The sequence below is a fragment of the Besnoitia besnoiti genome, chromosome VI, assembly GCF_002563875.1.
Source record: "Besnoitia besnoiti strain Bb-Ger1 chromosome VI, whole genome shotgun sequence".
NCBI classification, from domain to species: Eukaryota; Apicomplexa; class Conoidasida; order Eucoccidiorida; family Sarcocystidae; genus Besnoitia; species Besnoitia besnoiti.
In genome coordinates this window covers 978,531-995,465 of record NC_042361.1, presented here as the reverse complement: position 1 = coordinate 995,465, position 16,935 = coordinate 978,531, and the positions used below count along the sequence as shown (strand labels likewise).

The window sequence follows — 16,935 nt, the reverse complement described above, 5'->3', positions numbered from 1 at the left end:
TTTGCGTTCAGGCTGCGCCGCTGCCTCGCCCGTTGCAGCGCCTCCCCCTGAAGAGGGACAGGCGGAACTTGTTGCCCGGCATCGTGCCGTGGCTTCTGCAAGGCCTTCGTCCCCCGACTGGGCTTCGTCGCGCACCCGCGGAGCCGTTTCTGAGCAGGACCAAGCTATGACGGATTATCCGCCTGACGTAGCCTCGACCCATCCTCCGGCGTTAGGTGATGAACCGGTTCCTGGAGAGGATAAGAGTTTTGACTCAGGCAGGTCTCGTGCGGAACTCACGCATAGGGAGGCACGCCGATCTCAACATTGCAGGGGACGTCCGGATGCGCGCGACGCCAGTAGAGGCTTGAACGGGACTGGCGCGGAAGGGCACCAGGATCCACATCAACGGTCTGGCGCCGACGCGTCGAGACGTGCCTCCGAGTCGGGGGGAGGCAACGAAGAAGACCCGAGCGGGCTGTTGGCGGCTTCGCGGCCTCTTTTGCCCGCCGCAGAAGGCGCCTTTTTCTCGCGTTTCTCTTCCTTCGCCTTTCCGGGCTTCTCGCGCTTCGGCAGCCGAGCGGCGGAGCCAAGCCAAAAACGCTTCTCGGCGTCCTCGTCTTCGTCGCCACTCTCGGGCAGCGGTGAGCCTGAGGGAGAAGGTGCACCCAGCCCTCCAGGGTCGCCGCCATGCACGAAAACGACGGCGCTGTCAGACCGCGGGGGCGAGGATGTCCCTCCGTGCCCGGCTCTCTCCAGAGAACAGGAGGAGGGCGTGGAAGGGCCACCAGCGATTCAGTGCACAGTGGTATTCCTCACCGACGAAGTTGTGAACCATCGTATCGGGCGTTTTCGCCGACCGGCTTTTAGGCGCTCTCAGGTAAGACAGAGGACCGAAAGTCCAAAAGTGGGCGGCGTCACGCATGTGGCCAGTCGACGGTAGGTTAGACTGGGGCTTTTAAGCTGCACAGCCCTTTCGTTCCTCCGAGCCAGCCCTCGTCACCGGGTACGGCGCCTCATCTAGGTCACTAGACTGTAGATATACTTTGCAGATGGCCAACTGAGTGTCTACTTGACTTCCCTAACTGTCCGTCGTCCTCGAACCTTACTGTCGTTTCGCAGGCTCCACTCTCTCGCGAGCCCGGCTGCCGACCTCCGTCTCTTGTCCCCTCGTCCGCCGCCACATCATCGCTGGCTGGAGCTACACCCTCGTCAGCAAGCGCGTCATCTCGTCGGGAGAGCGGCGAGCACTCGCTGCCTCCTCGTTATCGGGTCTCGTTTGCTTTGGGAGATCTGACCGTCCGCCTGCGTCCGCTGTCGTTGTTTCCGACTCTCTCTGCGTTCCTGCTTGCGGGCAGCCGGAGCTCGTTTCCGCCGGAGCAGCGGCTTGCGCAGCGCCCGCTGAATGTTGGGGCGACCTCCGCGTCCGCTGCGCCTCTGGAGTTGCCGCTCGGCGACAACCAAGTGCGTGGGGACAGCGAGGACGGTCCGAGTTGCGATGTGGGGGCTGGAAACACCGCGGACACTGAGTTGGCGTGGGAAGGCAACCAGGGCTCTAGGCGGCCCGTGGGTCCGCGCCCCTCGGATGAGGACTGTGCAGCGGTTCCGGCCGCAGAGTCCAAACAAGAAAGCAAGGAAGCGCCCGCTCGTGGCGACACACTAAGGAGGGAAAACTGTGGCGGTCGTGAGGAAGCGCACAGAACCGGCAAACGCACCGGGCGGGAATCCTCGTTGACGGCTGTCGACTTCTCAGTGCATATTCCTCGCGTCGACATCGGGATCGAAATTCCCTCTACGTCGGCTCCGTCTGCCCCTTCGTGGGGCGCCGTTCCCAGCTCTAAACGTCGAACATCCTCGTCCCCTTTTCCGTCCAAGTCTGATCCGCTGTTGCACAAGGCGAGTGAATCGGGAGGACGAAGCGCGTGGGCCCCCACACAGGCAAAGGGCACTGGAGGAGTGTCAGATCGTGTCGCCGCCGAGCACCTCTCCAACTCCTGGCTTTGCTTCGCTGTCAAAGGCCTCAGGTGCGTTTGCCGTGCCTCTCCCCCTCATCGCTGACGAGGCTGTGACGGGAAGCTGTCTTTATTTCTGCAGAATGCGACCTCGCTGCGCGCCTCTTGCTTGACAGCCTGACTATACTCACCCTCTTCTCGGTGCCTACGCGTTGACATCCCGTCTGTCTGCTTCTCCGTCTATCCGTATCTGCGTATGCGCTTAGTAGCATCTCTGACTAGTACAAACCTGTGCAGCGCCAGTGACGGTCTGGAAACGACACTGCCTGAGGGGGGATGCACAGGCAGTGCGTCGTTTTGTATCAATCCGCTTTTGCCCGGCTCTTCTCTGTGCGCCTGTGGGCACTATGCAATGGCCGCGTGCCGCGAGTCGCACCAGCTTAAACATGGCGCGGATGGACATTCGCGCGCATTTGCTCTGATACCGTGCATGGTCTATTTCCTGACGCCTCACCTGCACTTTGGGCTGCGCTGGCTATTGTCTGTCCTCAAGGGCTTCAAGACATTCACTTCCTCGAGAAGTAGAGACGCTTCTTCTTCCAGGTGCCCTCGCGCACAGTATCGTTTTCCTGCCCCCGATGCGGGACGCCGTTCTTTTGCCACGGTGCACAACGATGCGAGACGGAGCACTCGCGGACCCGGCGTCGGCCGCCGCTCGACCTCAGGTCTGGCCTTCAGCGAGCGCGCAACTTCCAGATCCGTGCGGTTCGTCGTCCGCCTCGAGTGTGTTTTCGGTGGAGTCCATCGCGGTCCAAGATGGACGTTGCGTCGGCTCACCCACGCGCAGAGAAGAAGACGTCCGCACTCCCTATGGCGCAAACGCGACCGCGGCATGTATGCTGGGCGGCGCGAGAGAGTGCCTTGTGGAAGGCACAGAGCGCAGGAATACAGTGGAAGCTACGGCCGGTTGCCGAGTCCATCGGGACGACGGCCTCACGTTCCTCTTCGATGATGCGTGTGTTAGGATCGTGACAGCGAATAGGCCGGAAGGGCAGATGCCGCAGGAGCCTGAACAGTTGTGCAGAGCAGGGGCACGCCCAACCTCCCAGGGGAACATGCAAGGTACCGGGGAGGGACGCAAAGGCTCGAGAGATACCCACGCAGGCCCAAGCACCCTACGAGGCGCGCGCGACGCCGCGGACGACGCGATGGCTGATGCTTCTCCTGCCGTCCGATTCGCGCTGCCACCGCTTGTCGCCGTTAGACATGGCGCTCTCGAGATTCGCCAGGTAAGGACGTGGCTGGGACTCGTCGGGAGTCGTGCGACAGGGCGGAAGGGCGCCCGACACATCTGTACATGCCCCAATTGACGCTGAGGCGTGGACGCTCGTCTGCGCAGGTGTGCCTGCGTGCCTACACGTTGGCTGTGACTGCGTATGTGTACGCGCGCGCAAGCCCATATCGATGCATGCACGCGTAGGCGCACCAGTATTTTACGTTCTGCTATACGCTGTCACCTAAGCAGGCGTCATGCTTCACGTGTGATGCGCCGTGGCTCCTGCTATCGCAGCTGCAGCGGTCCCTGCTGAGCTGGGTCTTCAGCAGAGGGCCAATACCTCCTTTGTGTGCTCATGTACCCGCGCCCGGCAGGTGATGCGGCGAGAGCCGCCTGCGGAAGTTCCTCCACCGTCGAGCGCGAAAGCTGCGACGTCTTCCGTGGGGTCACATCCGGTTTCGAGTGGACAGACACGTGCGCCATGCGCGCGGAATAGCTTCCACATGGAGACGTTCAGAACGACGCGTCCGCCACCGCTCAATACCCGCGCGTCTCGCCCACAGCAGCCCAAGGCGTGGTCGAGTGGCGTGGGGCTTTCCCAGACGCACTCCAGCGCCCGACATTGTCCCCAGCCGCCTTCGTCAACGTTCGCCACGGCGTCCTCGGCACCGATGGCCACTTTGTATTCTTCAGTCTCTCCTCGTAGTTCGGCCGTCGCTCCGGCTAGGCTGCTTCCGTCTGAGACCTTGCAGGCTGTCGCGCGCATCTCCTCTCTCGCCTCGAGTCTCTCGCTGGCTGCCTTGCATGCGGTGGATTCATCGGTCGCGGCGGTTGATTTCGGCCTGGGACTCTTCCTGCTCGGGATGACGCGCTTCGCTGACACCGGACAGCCGACAGACCAGGCCGGGCGCCGCGCCGCGCCAGACTGTCGCGAGGGTGCGGATCCGCACAGACGGAGGGAGGCGCACGGGAGCGACGCGCAGTGGATGCCGACTGACCGTAGGATGCCGCCGAGTTCGCGGGCTGTCACGTGGTCATTCCCCCACTATTCACGCAAAGGCTTCACGCTTGACGCGAAGGTTAACCCAGCCGGACTCCCGTCCACCCGTTGCCTTCGCACAGACCTTGAGATGATACAGTCCCTCGTGATATCGTTCCCCGACATTCAGTGTCTGCTTCCGTTTCCACCGCTTCTTCTGTCTCTCCATCGTGCATGCTGCTGGGACTTCACGTGCGCCGGAAAAGGGGCAGAAAGCATCCAGATAAGTGCCTCCCTTGACAACGTCTCGCTCCAGGCCCGCGCAGCTGCTTTCGCGTCATCTGCCATGACGAACTCACATGGGGCTGGCTCGTTGGGTGATGGGAGCGCGCCCTGTCCGCGAACGAAAGAGGGCGCCGATGGCGACAACAGAGGCGGACTCGATTCAGCTGTTCAGGATGCGCCTGCCGCGTTGCTCACACGTGACGGCGACGCGGCGGACGAATCGCGCGCGTGGAGGGATCTCATTTTTCCGTCGTGGGGAGATGCCGAGAGGGACGGCCGAGAGAAAGTGGAGGCCGAGAATCACGAAGCGGGACTTTTGCACGGGCGAGGGCATCCTTGTCGCGTGGGCCCCACGCAAACAGAGCACCGGCCTGCGGACGGGAGCTCTCGCCGCCAAGCTGGTCAGGCGAGTCGTGCAGCCGCCTTCGTAGGCAATTCGGCAGTGCAAGTCAATTATCAGGACAGACAACGCAATCCGGCGTGTGGCCCAAGGGGAGCAAAGATACTCCGGGCAGCAGAAGTGGAAGCAACTGCAGTGGACGACAGGTGTCGCACTGCTCCGGGGCAACCTCCGTCGGACGAGGAGAGCCTGCGTATTGCCCACAGAGGGACTCTGTCTTATCCGTCTCCTTTAAATCCTCCTTGCGGACCAAGCACTCACCCCTGGGTCGTGGTCGAGGCCCAAGCGACTGTGGGCGCCGCCGCGGTTTACGGTGCACCGGCGCGCGGCTTTGGGAAGCTGCAGCAGCGACTGAAAACCGCAGACAACGAACAAGAGGAGCCCGCACATGGTGCAGAGCGAGGTGGTGAGGAAGCAGGCGTACACGAGGCAGAGAATGTCATTCCGATCTTCGAGGGGATACCGAGTCAGGCGGCTAAGAATCAGCTACCCGACCCGTTCGCGAAACTCTACGTTCGCATGGCGTTCTGTCCCGCCCTTCTGCCACAAGCCCTAACCGTCTCGGAGCACGTGCAGGCGGGACGGGGCTTCTTGCCATCGGCGGAGATGTTAGTGGATGCTGCCGAGGTGTCCACGTTCCAGCACGGCGGCAGCTCCGCAGACAGAGACCACGAATCTCAAGCAACAGGGGAGATTAGGAAGACAACATCTTCGTTGTTTAGCTTTTTCTGGCCTCGCATAAGCGATGCGTGTCTTCTAGTCCTTCCTGAACTGCCTAATGAGGCAGCCTGCCCTTCGGCAGAGTCTCTAGCGCTTCCGGCAGCAGTCGAGTGGCGATGTGCTAGACAACCCCTCTTGTATTTGCACGTGGGTTCTCCGCTGCCTTCCGACTTCAGCAAACAGAATATGCTCGACGACGGAAAAGCCCATCCAGGGAGGCCTTCGGAGGGTCCGCCTGCGTTAATGCTTCTGGTGCATTCGGGCTGCATCTCGGTTCTTGCAGAATCGCTTGCTTTAATTTCAGCACTCGGCTTTCCCGCACTTTCGGTTGTCTGCCAGTCTGCGAGGTCACTCTCTCCTGCTCCTCGAGGCGGTGGAGTCCGTCCCTCGGATGTAGGCGGTCGCAAGTGTGGCCACGCCAGTTCGCTAGCCACTGACAGTCGCCGAAGAAAGTGGGATGCAAGATCCAGCCGTGGAGGCACGTCGGGGCGACAAAGGACGAGCAATTCGGTAGCCGCAGCGTGCAAATATGAGCGAGGCTCGCCTGAGGAGGCCTGCACTGGCCGCCCTTGGAAAAGGGTGGATGATGCGCCTCGCGGGGGCTGCGCCACGCAGGTTAAACAAACTGAGAAGATCGTTTTGCCGTCTTTGGCCTCACCCATATCACTGGTTGACGGTTTGCTTGTGTCTGCCCCCTCTGTGGCGTTCTTGCTTCTCCTTGACCAGCCATTCAAAGTCTTACTTTCCCCTGTGGTTCTACGCCTTGCGTCGGACGCCGCCGCCCTCCCTGTACGCTCACATGAAAGCAAGAAGAGACGTATGGGTGTTGCGTTGTCTCCCATTTCCGTTCTGACTCGGATAGTAACAGACGGGTCTGGGGGTGCCAACAGTGGAAGTGGGAAGTGGCTAAATGCGTCTTCGGTCGCCGTTCCATCTTGCAGCGGTGCGCTGCCCTCAGCTTCCACCGGGGGCGCGGGGGACTCACTTGCATCGCGGCGTCCTGTTGCGGCGTGCGTCACACTCCCTAGGGTGACTTGGACTGGGCGGTCGCTTTCCTTCCAAGGCCTGCAGCTGTCATTTCCTCGAGACGCCAGATCGCTACTTTCGACCCCGACATCGGTGTCGCCATCGCCCCCCTCCTGTCTGCTTCAGTCGCTGTCAGTTGAGACCTCCTTACTCTGGCTAGGCAAGAGGACATCGTCTGGTGTGCGGCACTCTTCTTGGGTACCTTACCGGTGGCCGTGTGCGTCCGTCAGGGCGACAGGGACTACGTTTCAGACGTGCCTCGCCGCTGAGGATCTAGGTTCGCTCTGCTCGTGGCTTGTAGACTGTCAGAGGGGACAGGCTTCGCGGACCCGCGCTAGCCAGGAGAACAGAGATCTGGACGTCCACTCGCTCCGAACCTTGTGCCGGCTTTTCCATTCTGCTGTGTGTGTGGAGAGAAGAGGCGAAGCTCTGGATCAGACAGCGACGACACGCATTTCGGAGATTCCATTCAGGCAGAGGCAGGCGCAAAGAGACGCTTCCGCAGTTCCACAGAAAGGGGCGTCAGGCCCCAGACGTAGAAGAGGTCGACAGGGGAGACGGACAAGGTGCGCATCGCTGCAGGAAGCCCAGGAAGACCGTGAGAGTCTCCGGCTGTGCTCGTCGTGTGAGTCAGAGTCTACAGCACTAAGAAACAGCCACAGCGAAGCAGACGGGCCTGCTCAGCGAACAGAAGTGGCAGAGGCAGGATCCCTCGGTACAATACAAAGCCGTCCCGGGGATGGAACACGGCACGAGACGCCAGAGATAGCACCTGGATGCCGCATTCCCCTGGAGGTCACACGCTCAGTCATGGGGAAGGAACGCCGACCAGTGAGGCCCACGAGACGTCGAAGACTGACAGCGTCTGAGCTGGCAACGTGCACAGAGAGAGATATGCTGGAGGCTGCTTTTCGCAAACGAGGGAGCGCGTTCAGCCGGAAACGGCAGGCAACACGTCGAGAGGAAAACAAAATCGAGGGCGCGTGGCTGAGAAACGTGGGGCTTGCGCTTTCACTCTCGATCGACGCAGAGACAGTTTGGATGCCCGCAGGAGCATGCCGCGAGGACAGTTTGGGAACGAATGAGGAGAGGACGAAGTTGGAGCTCCAACGACTACCATCGGAAGATGATACCGCAGCTGTACTCGTATCTACTCGACGCCCTTCCTCCTTTTACAGCCCTTCGTCTGTTGGGACGTGTGCGCCTCGCTCGCCGTGTGCAACTGCATGTGGTGGCAGACTGAATGCTCTGCGACTCGGGCTTCCCGGCGTCTCGCTGCGCCTGTGGCGGCCGCCATTTGGCATCCTTGAGCGGTGGCATGCCTCGCTTTCTTGTGATTCAACTGGTGGAGCTGCGAAGACGGTGCTGCCACAGAGTTCGCGTGTTTCGCGTCCTTCAGCTGATGCTTACGATGGGCGGCCCCGATCCTTGCCGTGTTCGTTGCCTGCTGCCAGCCGCCTTCGCCGGTTTGCTCCAGGAGTACGTTCGGAGCTCTGCCTCCAAGTGCAAGCTTCTATGGATGCTCCGCAGCTCCAGATCTTGCCCCTGGCGGGTCTGACAGCTTTTTCTGTGACCCCCGTTTTGTCATGTGGAAAAGCGACCAGCACGACTAGAAGCGCAGCAAACAGGCCAGGGAAAAACGTCAGTGAAATCGGTGAGAGGGTCGCCGAAGCCCAGTGTGACCAGAACTACTCAACTGCAGCCAATGCCGAGGATCAGGAGGGAGACGAGGACTCCCGCCCACCGCACGCGGAACGCGGGGCGCAGTTCAGCGAAGGGGACAAGAGGCCGCGCACGCTTCCAAGCGCAGACCCCCGGTGCTCAGGCAGTCAACGCCCCTGGCTGGTGTTCACGTCTACACATATCACGGTGCACAGTGCAGGAGTCCAGGAGAGGCTCCACGCGCGCCAGAGCTGTGAGGCAGCAGCCTCTCTGGAAATGGGCAGGCGCGTCGGACGCGACGCTGACTGTGAGGAGCTCACCGGAGGAGGTCAGCTGGTGTGTTCGGAGACGCACGACCACGGCTTGGCAGGGCATCTATCGGCAGGCCAGACCCTAATCGTCGCCACTGACGTCGCATCCCACAGGCTCTGTGTTGCACCGTTCTGCTTGACCCTCCCGCTTGTCTCTCTTACTCGTGTTGTTGCGCCATTTCTTTCTGTGATCACAGCTGCGCCTTGCGCCGCCTGTGCGTCCGCTTCTGCGCCTGAGTCTCCCCCTGCAGTCGGCAGGCTGGCGCCTGCGGATGCGTCAGTGACGGCCAGCGGGGTGCGGCGCCGGCAGCGCCAGACAAGGTGGACGGCTGGAGGAGAGAGGAGACAGACGACTGGTCGGGTCGCCACGAGCAGCGAGCAGTTTCACGCATCAGTAACGGAGTGGCAGTTCCACGTCAGCGGCGCTGCCGTGCAGTTTCCGTTCCCTGGTTCTGCCACTGCGGTCGCGTCACTGCAAGCGACGGCATGCCAAGAAAAACGAATGAAGGGTCACGTGGATGCGACACTCACGCAAGTTCCAAAGACAGGCGCGGATGATTCCGTCAGGGCTGACAGCCCCGTGGCCAACGTGCACAGACGAGCCGCAGCTCGGGCGCTTGATCTGGATGCAAATGCATCGACGCCCGATGACCCCGAAGGCGAGTCTAATGCGCTTATCTTCCTGGTGACCGACTGCTCGTTTCGGTCGGTGTCCGAGGTCTCCTTCGCCTCCGCTGCTTCGTCGTCTTCTTGCAGGCAGACGGACAGGACAGAGCCAGACACGGAGAGGGCGTCGTCCGGCAGCGTGGGAAAAGCCACGGTTGCAGCCGTCCTTCATCTGCGTGGCGCCAGAGACGCCACCACAGTTCGCTGCGGCGGTCGGGATAAGGTTCTGCAAGGCGATGAGAACGCGAGATATTCGACTGAGAGTGCGCACACTGACGCCTCGGCATCCGCTCCGGGTTCGTGTGACGCCGATGCTTGCACCTCGCCGTCCCCTGTACCGGCTCTACCCCCCGGTAGCTTTTTTCTGCTGGAGCCCTGCACGTTTCGCCTCTCCTCAGCTGCTCACTCGAACGCCGCGGGACAGACCTCGTACACCCCTCTGGCGCTTGCGGAAGAGGCGTTATCAGCTTGGCTGCCGCCTGCAGCTGCTAATGTGTCCCCCTCTGTGTCTGGGTTTCTCACAAGTTGTGCGCGGCTTCGGTCGTCACCGCTCCTGTTCCAGAGTTTTGTAGCGGGACGTGGTGTACGATTCGGGCCTGGGCATCCCCGTGTTGCCACCGCCGCGGAGCAGACGTGGCGGCTCTTCGGCACTGCCCTTTCTCGCAGGTCCACACAGGCAGGCACCTGCACGGATGTCTCAGTTTCTCCTGTCCGTGTACAGTGTGGAAGCGTACACGCGTTGATGACTCTTTTACGTTTGTACTACTTTGTTTCGGCTCAACTTTCGCGGCTGCGAAACGGAACGTCAGGCTGTCCATTGCATCCACGCCACGCGCGGCGTGAGACGAACCGGCGAGGGGGAGAGTGGAAAACAGCACGACGGAAGTCACGTGATAATGAGGATCTGGGGCCTTTGCCGATTCCGCACAGTGGGCGGCCGGAGTGGGTCTCCGGTGGCAGGACAGAGAAGAGTGCGGCGCGTGTTGATGATGGACAAGAGCCGCGTGGTTCACCATCTCGTCCAGGCGGCAATCTTCCCCGTTGTAGGTTCAGGTGCAAAGATGGCCTCTACGACGTATCTGAACACGGCGCTGAAGAGGCGACGGATGACGGAGGCGCTGACGATGATGAGGTTGGGGACGCTGTCGAAGAGACCGCGGTCAAGAGCGAGGCTATCGCTGTGCAGGAGGGTCGGTCACAGGACGCACCACTTCAGCTTCCACCATCTCCGGGGCCAACTTGCGTTGCGATATATGCGGAGAGCATCAATATCCGCCTTCCACCGCTGATCGCATTTTCGCGAGACGATATCTTATCCCGGCCTCAATCAACAGATGCATCTCCCTCTTCGCCTACCTCGTCGTCTCTTCAGCTCCAGCTAGCAGGTGTCTCTTTGGTACGCTTTGACGAGGCGAAAGTCATACAGGAGCTCACGAGAGCGCGGGACGCGAACAGGACCGTGAGGAACGAGGAATGCATTACAGATCCAGAGTTTGCGGAGGATAAACGACAGCAACGTTTGGGGCCCAGGAGGCGGCCACAGACTCGACTGGAGACGCAAGCTCGAACTGTCAGTACACAGCGGATTGACATTCGCCTGGATCATGGCTTCGTGGCTGACGGACGTGATTCATTTCTCTCGTTCACCGGCAACGGCGAGCAGGCAATGACACAGGCCGATGCACCTGTACACGACAGGGGCAGAGATCCAAGGAAACGTCAGAATGGCCATACACGAGACGATAAGGTTCTTGAGTCCCGGCGTGGATTCCTTGAACTGAGGATATCAACCGAACACACCTCGCCTTGGTATGGTGGGCGGTTGACACCCAAGCAGCAGATGGCGAAAATGAAGACGGTGTCGAACAAGAATGCAACAAGGGAGAAGACACTCGCCGACGAGAAGCAGGCGGAAACGAACTCCATCGAAGGCGCGCTTGGCTCAGTCGAGGGTGTCGTTTCTGTACGGACCATTCTCCACGGCGCAATGCCGTTTATGCGCCGGCTTACGGAGATAGACGCCTTAGCCCTGAGCGACGGCGAGCCAGCAGACGCCCCGGGTGAGCTGTTCGATGAGGCGTGCGAAGACCTCGCGACAGACAAAGCCACACACGCTTCTCCGAAGGTGTGGCTATCGCTCCGGCGCTGCTTTGTCATTCTTGCACACGAGAAGGCAGGGGACTTCGGGAAGAGCGATCGGGGATGGAGCGGGACAAATAATGATAGTCAGCGCCGAGGCGGGGGACCCTGCAGCTGGTCTGAACAAGTGCAAGAGGCCGGTGGAGTGCTTCTCGAGAACGTTGTCCTCTCCAGGTGGTCCGGACAGAGTCGTTCGTGCTCTCCTGAGTTCCTCGCTTCTTCCAACACGGGGGCTTATCCGCTTCTTCTCTTGTCGCACCGCCTAGCTTCGCATTCGATCCCCTCGGGGTTTGCAGCGAGTGCAGACCCCAATCGGTGCCTCCACAAGGATGTTGGCGACTTTCTTTTTGGCTGGCGTCGGCGTGAAAGTATCGGTGAGGCTCGAGGAGACGGCGCCTATGGCCAGGATGATGAAACAGAGGGACGCGATTGCGCCCAAGCTCTCGACGAGTGGGTCGTTACGGAGGCAACTTCAGTGTCTTTGCATGACTTCGTCAGAGGCACCACGCTGGCAGAAAACTGGCTAAATGTGGCTGCGGATTCGCTGTCCATTTACGCGTGTCTTCATCGGCCGACGCCGTCAAATAACACGCGGAAGTGGCAGCAGCGAAGTTTCAGAAATCGACGAGACCGTGTGTCAGCAAGGAAGAAGGAGAGAATGCAGGTGGATCATAGGCACCACCCTCACTCGACAGCTGATTCGCTTTTCCTTCCGCTGGAGCATGTTTGGGACAGGGTACCCATTATGAATCCCACGCAGGTGAAGGCCCAGCTTCTGTTTTACTCTGTTTCTCGGAATCTAGGACACGCAGAGATAAGGGGGGAGACGTTAGCAGCTTTCGCACCATACTACGAAATGACCGTCAACTGTGAGGTGTCCACGGTGCAGATCTGTGGCAGCGCCAGAAAGCTGCGCTTGCTTCTAAAAACGCTGGAGAGCTGTGCCCCTGACCCTCCAGCGTCTCCAACGAACTCATCGGCAGGCACCCAAGAGACTGCAGCACCGCCTGGGAGTCTGCCCGCGCAGCATTTCTTCGACTCGCCGTCGCCTTCGTCCCTTGAGCAGAACTCGTCAGATTCTGACCCTGCACTCTTGGGAGCCGAGAGCGACGCAGCATTCGCCATCGTCCCGTATCTTCTTCCACTTTCCTCTTCGTTCGCCACCTCCGCTGCCACGAAAACGGCCTACCTCAAAAGCCGAACTCAGACGTTTAAAGTGCGAGCTCCGCCGCCTGCGAACCGCTTGTGCTCGAGCCACGGTATCGCGCTGGCGGCAGGGCATGATCTGTCCGACGGTGGCACGATAGCCGCGCGACCGCGCGGCGTATGTGCGCATAGAGTGCCGCTTCCAGCTGGGATGCACGGTGTAATATTGACTCTTTCTTCTGAGCAAGACACTCCACTGATTGACGAGGGAGACAAAAATCCAGTTACTATTCTGCAGGCGCTCCCTTTGCTCCACGGCCAAGTGGTTGACAGTCCGCCTCGTTCTATGGGATTAGGGAGTCGGCGAGAGTGTAACTCGGATGAGGTGGATGCCGAATTTCTCGTGTGCCTCGACCAGCCGGGCGCCATCCTGCATGCAGACATCATTGAGTGCGGTCCCGGGGGAGGCGGCGGCCGACGACGACGCAGGGCCAGTGCGACATCCGCGGCATTACTTAAGGACGACCCATCTGAGACAAAAGGCGATCGAAGGGTTGCTGCCCTCTGGGAAAATCAGGCTAACGATAAGGAGGCCTACATGTGCAAAAGCTCGGAGTGGACAGGGTGGGAGACCCGCCGTCAATGCGATTGTGAGCGCAGCGCTGCTGACGGAGCAGGGGAACGGGATCAGGGCACTGGATCGGGGGCAGCCCCCTTTGCAGAGGATAGGCATACACGCGACGAGCCCGCATATGCCGGAGCTGAGGACGGTACCCCAGTGCTGCAACGGTGGAATCTCGTTTGCATCGAGACGGTCGACGAGACCAGGCAGCAGCTTTTTCCCGTTCACAAGCGTTCGGATTCCGGGACTCACACTGTTGTGCCGCTCTCTCCGTTCATGGGGAGCGTCGCGTGCGGAGGGTCTAGTCCTGGGGTAGCCTTCCTTTCCCGCCGCTTTCGGCTCGGCTTCACTCGGCGTCGCGGGTCGTCGGATCCGGTTATGGGTTCTCCACGTGTTTCACATTGCGACGGTGCATCGCCGACCGCTTCTGGCTGTTTGGCCTCTTCTGTACTTTGCCTTTGGGTGGCTGTTCCCCTGAAAGCATCTCTCCAGTGCGCTATTCTTGCTGTGCGCGCTGGGCCCCTTTCGGTTACGTGGCCCTACGACGCAGACACGTCTCGTTCGTCGTTTCCTTTTCTGCCACCATCTTTTCTGGCTTCCCCTAATCTGGGCGCCCACGTGGAGGAGGAGCCTTTGTTTCAAGTGTCTGCCAGCGCAGGGAGCTTCTCGTTTGTTCAAGGCAGGGGAAGGACCCTTTCTGCCTCGCCTATCGGCTGCCGCAGAGCTTGCGATCCCGCCGCGTACTCGCCTGCTGACTCATCGTGTGCGCCGAGTCCTGGAGAGAAATATGAGTGTGCGGCGGAACCGTGGGTCGACAGCGAGAAGGTGTGGACGAGGGAAGGCGGAGGGCTGAAGCTGCGAGTTGCCCTCGAGGATGTCGTCGCAGATGTGTTTGACTCACGGACGCTTCTGCCCCTTCGCACCCTGCGCTCTGCGCCGCAGATCGAGGTTCTTCACTGGGCTAATTCACTAGACACAGAGGAGGAGCTGGTGGCGCTGGCGGCGCGCAGCGAGGCAGAGCTGCGGGACCGACGTCTCCAACAGAACAAACTCAGGATGAGGAGTGAACCTTACTCGGGGGTCGCCCCTTGGGTCGAGCCGTGTGTCTCCATGTCGCTGACGACGATACCTTCTTTTCCCCAGTGGCAGACGCTGGCCCTTCCAATGGTGCTGAAGACGGACGCAAGAGCGCCAGTAGGCGTAAAGATTCATTTCGCCGGAAAGGGGGAGCTCATTTTAGATCCACTCCGTCTTTCACGCATAGCTCAGGCGGCGTGGGTTCTCTACTCCGCCACTACCTCCCTCTCTGATGCTCACCCGCCGCTGTCTGCCTCCGCGCCGCCTTCCTGCGACGCCCAGTGGAAGACCGACGACAGAAACACTACGCCTGGAGACGGAAGCGAAGCGGAGACCGGCGAGGACGGCGGCGCGGGCGGTGATTCGTTAGGCCGCCTCTCGAGGTCGGTGCAGCTGAGCCCTATGCGACCGAATCGGCGACCGGGTGGAGCTCGAGCGCCCGGTGACCCTTCTGCAGGTACTGTACGCCGCCAGCGGAGGCCCCCGATCCGGTTCCCCTCGTTCCCCGTCTCTCCGCGTTTGCCACTAGTCATCCGCAACCTCCTTCCCATTCCGGTCGCCATCCAGCAGGCGCCCTTCCCTTCCGTAGGTGCTCCACACTCTGGTGCCCCGGCGTGCGCTTTAGGGCCCCCCGCTCCTGCGGTAGGATCCGCGCCCGTCGTCGTCGCCCCGGGAACGTTCATCTGCCCTATCTGGTCGCCGCCATCTGCCTCGCTTGTAGATGCTGTCGAGCGGGCTCGTGTGGAGAAAGAAAGAAAAAACACAGGTTTAGCCGGGATTCCTCGCCCCCCCCCTTCTCTGCAGCTGAACCATTTGGCTTTTCAGCTCGCACCCTCGGGCGGATGTTTCCAAAGCGACGACGGGAGTCCGTCTTCGGACGCTCACATCTGGACAAGCCCGGTGGCGCCAGGGAAGATCTTAGCTCGGCGGGTGTCTGCCACCGCGTGGACTCAGCGCTGTCTCGTTGCCCCAGGTGCCTCGTTCCATCATCTGCCGGCTGCGCTCCATTCCCAGCTCGGAGCACGCATGGGCGACCCAGCAGGCGGTCGCGACGACGGACGGGACGGGGAGACAGAGCCCAGGCACGGGAGCACGCCGCTGGGGGGGATGCGCCTCACTAAGAATCAGGCTAGCGGATCAGGTGGTTCACACGAAGTGTCGCCAGTCAGGGCCTCGGCTGCAGACGGGGAGAGAAAGTGGCGCATCACTGGCACCTCGAACAACGATCGAAGGGCGCCGAATAACGTGGGCGGACTGGAGGCGGAAGGGCAGACTCACTCTAGAAGCCACTCAGCTCTTGCGGCGTACCCAGTATTTCTTCACTTTGTGCGCGCGAACGCCTTCCAAGTCACCTGCACCATTTACCCGCCGCTTCTGCTTCACTCCAGCTGCGAATCTCTCCTGCTGCAGTGCCGGCTCAGACCCCTTGAGCCTGGCGCGAACCCAGGGAATAGCCGTACCGTTGTGAAAAAGCAGGCCAGGTGTGCGGGTCTGGTGTGTGCTTCCTTGCGGCAAGCGGACGCGGGTGAGGAGGGCGAGGAAGGAGGAGACAGCGGACAGCCGTGGGGACTATCGCCAGATGCAAACGACCAGAGCAGGTGCTGTCCAAGTCCCAGAGCACCGTCACTCACATCGGGTTGTTTATCGCTCAGCTCTACCCACTCGTGGGCGAGCGTTATGATCTCTGTGGACTCTGCAGACGTGTCTCGACTTGTACAGTCGCCAAGTTCCTTGTCCGGCGCTCCACTTTCTCTAGCAGATGTGGGTGTCAGATTCGTGGCTGCTCCTTCCAGAGACCAGCGGCTCCGGACCTGGGTGGGCGACCCATGTGCGCAAACGCCGCTTTGCTCTACGCGTCCGTGGGAAGAAATGCCGCACGAAAACGGGGGAGAAACGCCTGGCTTCTCAAAAGAGATCTGCATCGCTTCCACAGAGCTATCGAGCGGCAGTCGCGGAATGCGTCAAGCACCCGACAGAGGGTCCTCGTGGTGGAGCTGGAGAAGCGGCCAACAGGGGAGTCAAACGCGGAGTCACGCCTGCAACGATGCGTCGCAGACTCCCCGGTTTCAATGCGGGCATCTGGATGTGCCGTTCTGGAGCGTCCGTGCCTCACATTCTCTCTCTGCTGACGCCTCATTCGGCGGCGGCCGGGAAGGAGAATCCGACGACGAAGACCAGCATGATGAGAAATTGAGAATGCCGGGAGGAGCCCTTGAGGTGGTGCCGAGGCGCTTCGGTAGGTCCACAGCCGACCTGAGTGGACGTGTGACTGTTTACTGCTCTCTGCACAACCTGGAAGACTTCTTGCAGGCTCCTGACCGTGACGCGGATTGGCAGTTGGGCAGAGGACTTGCGCCGCCTGCAATTGCCGCACCCACTGCTGACCTTCCGCGCGTTCTGTTCATATCCCATGGACTGCAAATCTTCAACGCCTCCCCTTGGGAGCTCTGCTGTGGCATCGAAAATTTCGGCGGAACCACACTTCTTTCGCCCTGGAGGTACCAAGAGGTACGCATGGACTACGTTCGTCTTCCAGCCTGTTTCCTGCCTCGGCGTGTTCACCCTGCCGCGGGACACTGTACGCCACGGCGGGGGGGCGTGTGGCTGCGGTGGGTCCGTCCTTTGCTGGTGCTGTCGATTCCCTTCACCCGGCATCCGCTCTTCGGACTCTGCTTGCGTTCTTCTGTGGGGACGC

The 16,935-nt window shown here is 60.9% G+C and overlaps 1 protein-coding gene across 1 annotated transcript in view; it reads left to right on the top strand.

The window, feature by feature from the left end:
• The window catches only part of BESB_065610 (uncharacterized protein), a gene marked incomplete at both ends in the record, with an annotated part of 33,543 nt that overhangs the window by 6,374 nt on the left and 10,234 nt on the right, over positions 1-16,935 (top strand). The window contains 5 exons of the mRNA XM_029364955.1: positions 12-859; positions 1,102-2,003; positions 2,485-3,220; positions 3,582-6,534; positions 7,261-16,748. Of these exons, the coding sequence (XP_029218538.1) occupies positions 12-859; positions 1,102-2,003; positions 2,485-3,220; positions 3,582-6,534; positions 7,261-16,748 (14,927 nt within the window). The remainder of the gene's footprint in view (positions 1-11; positions 860-1,101; positions 2,004-2,484; positions 3,221-3,581; positions 6,535-7,260; positions 16,749-16,935) is intronic.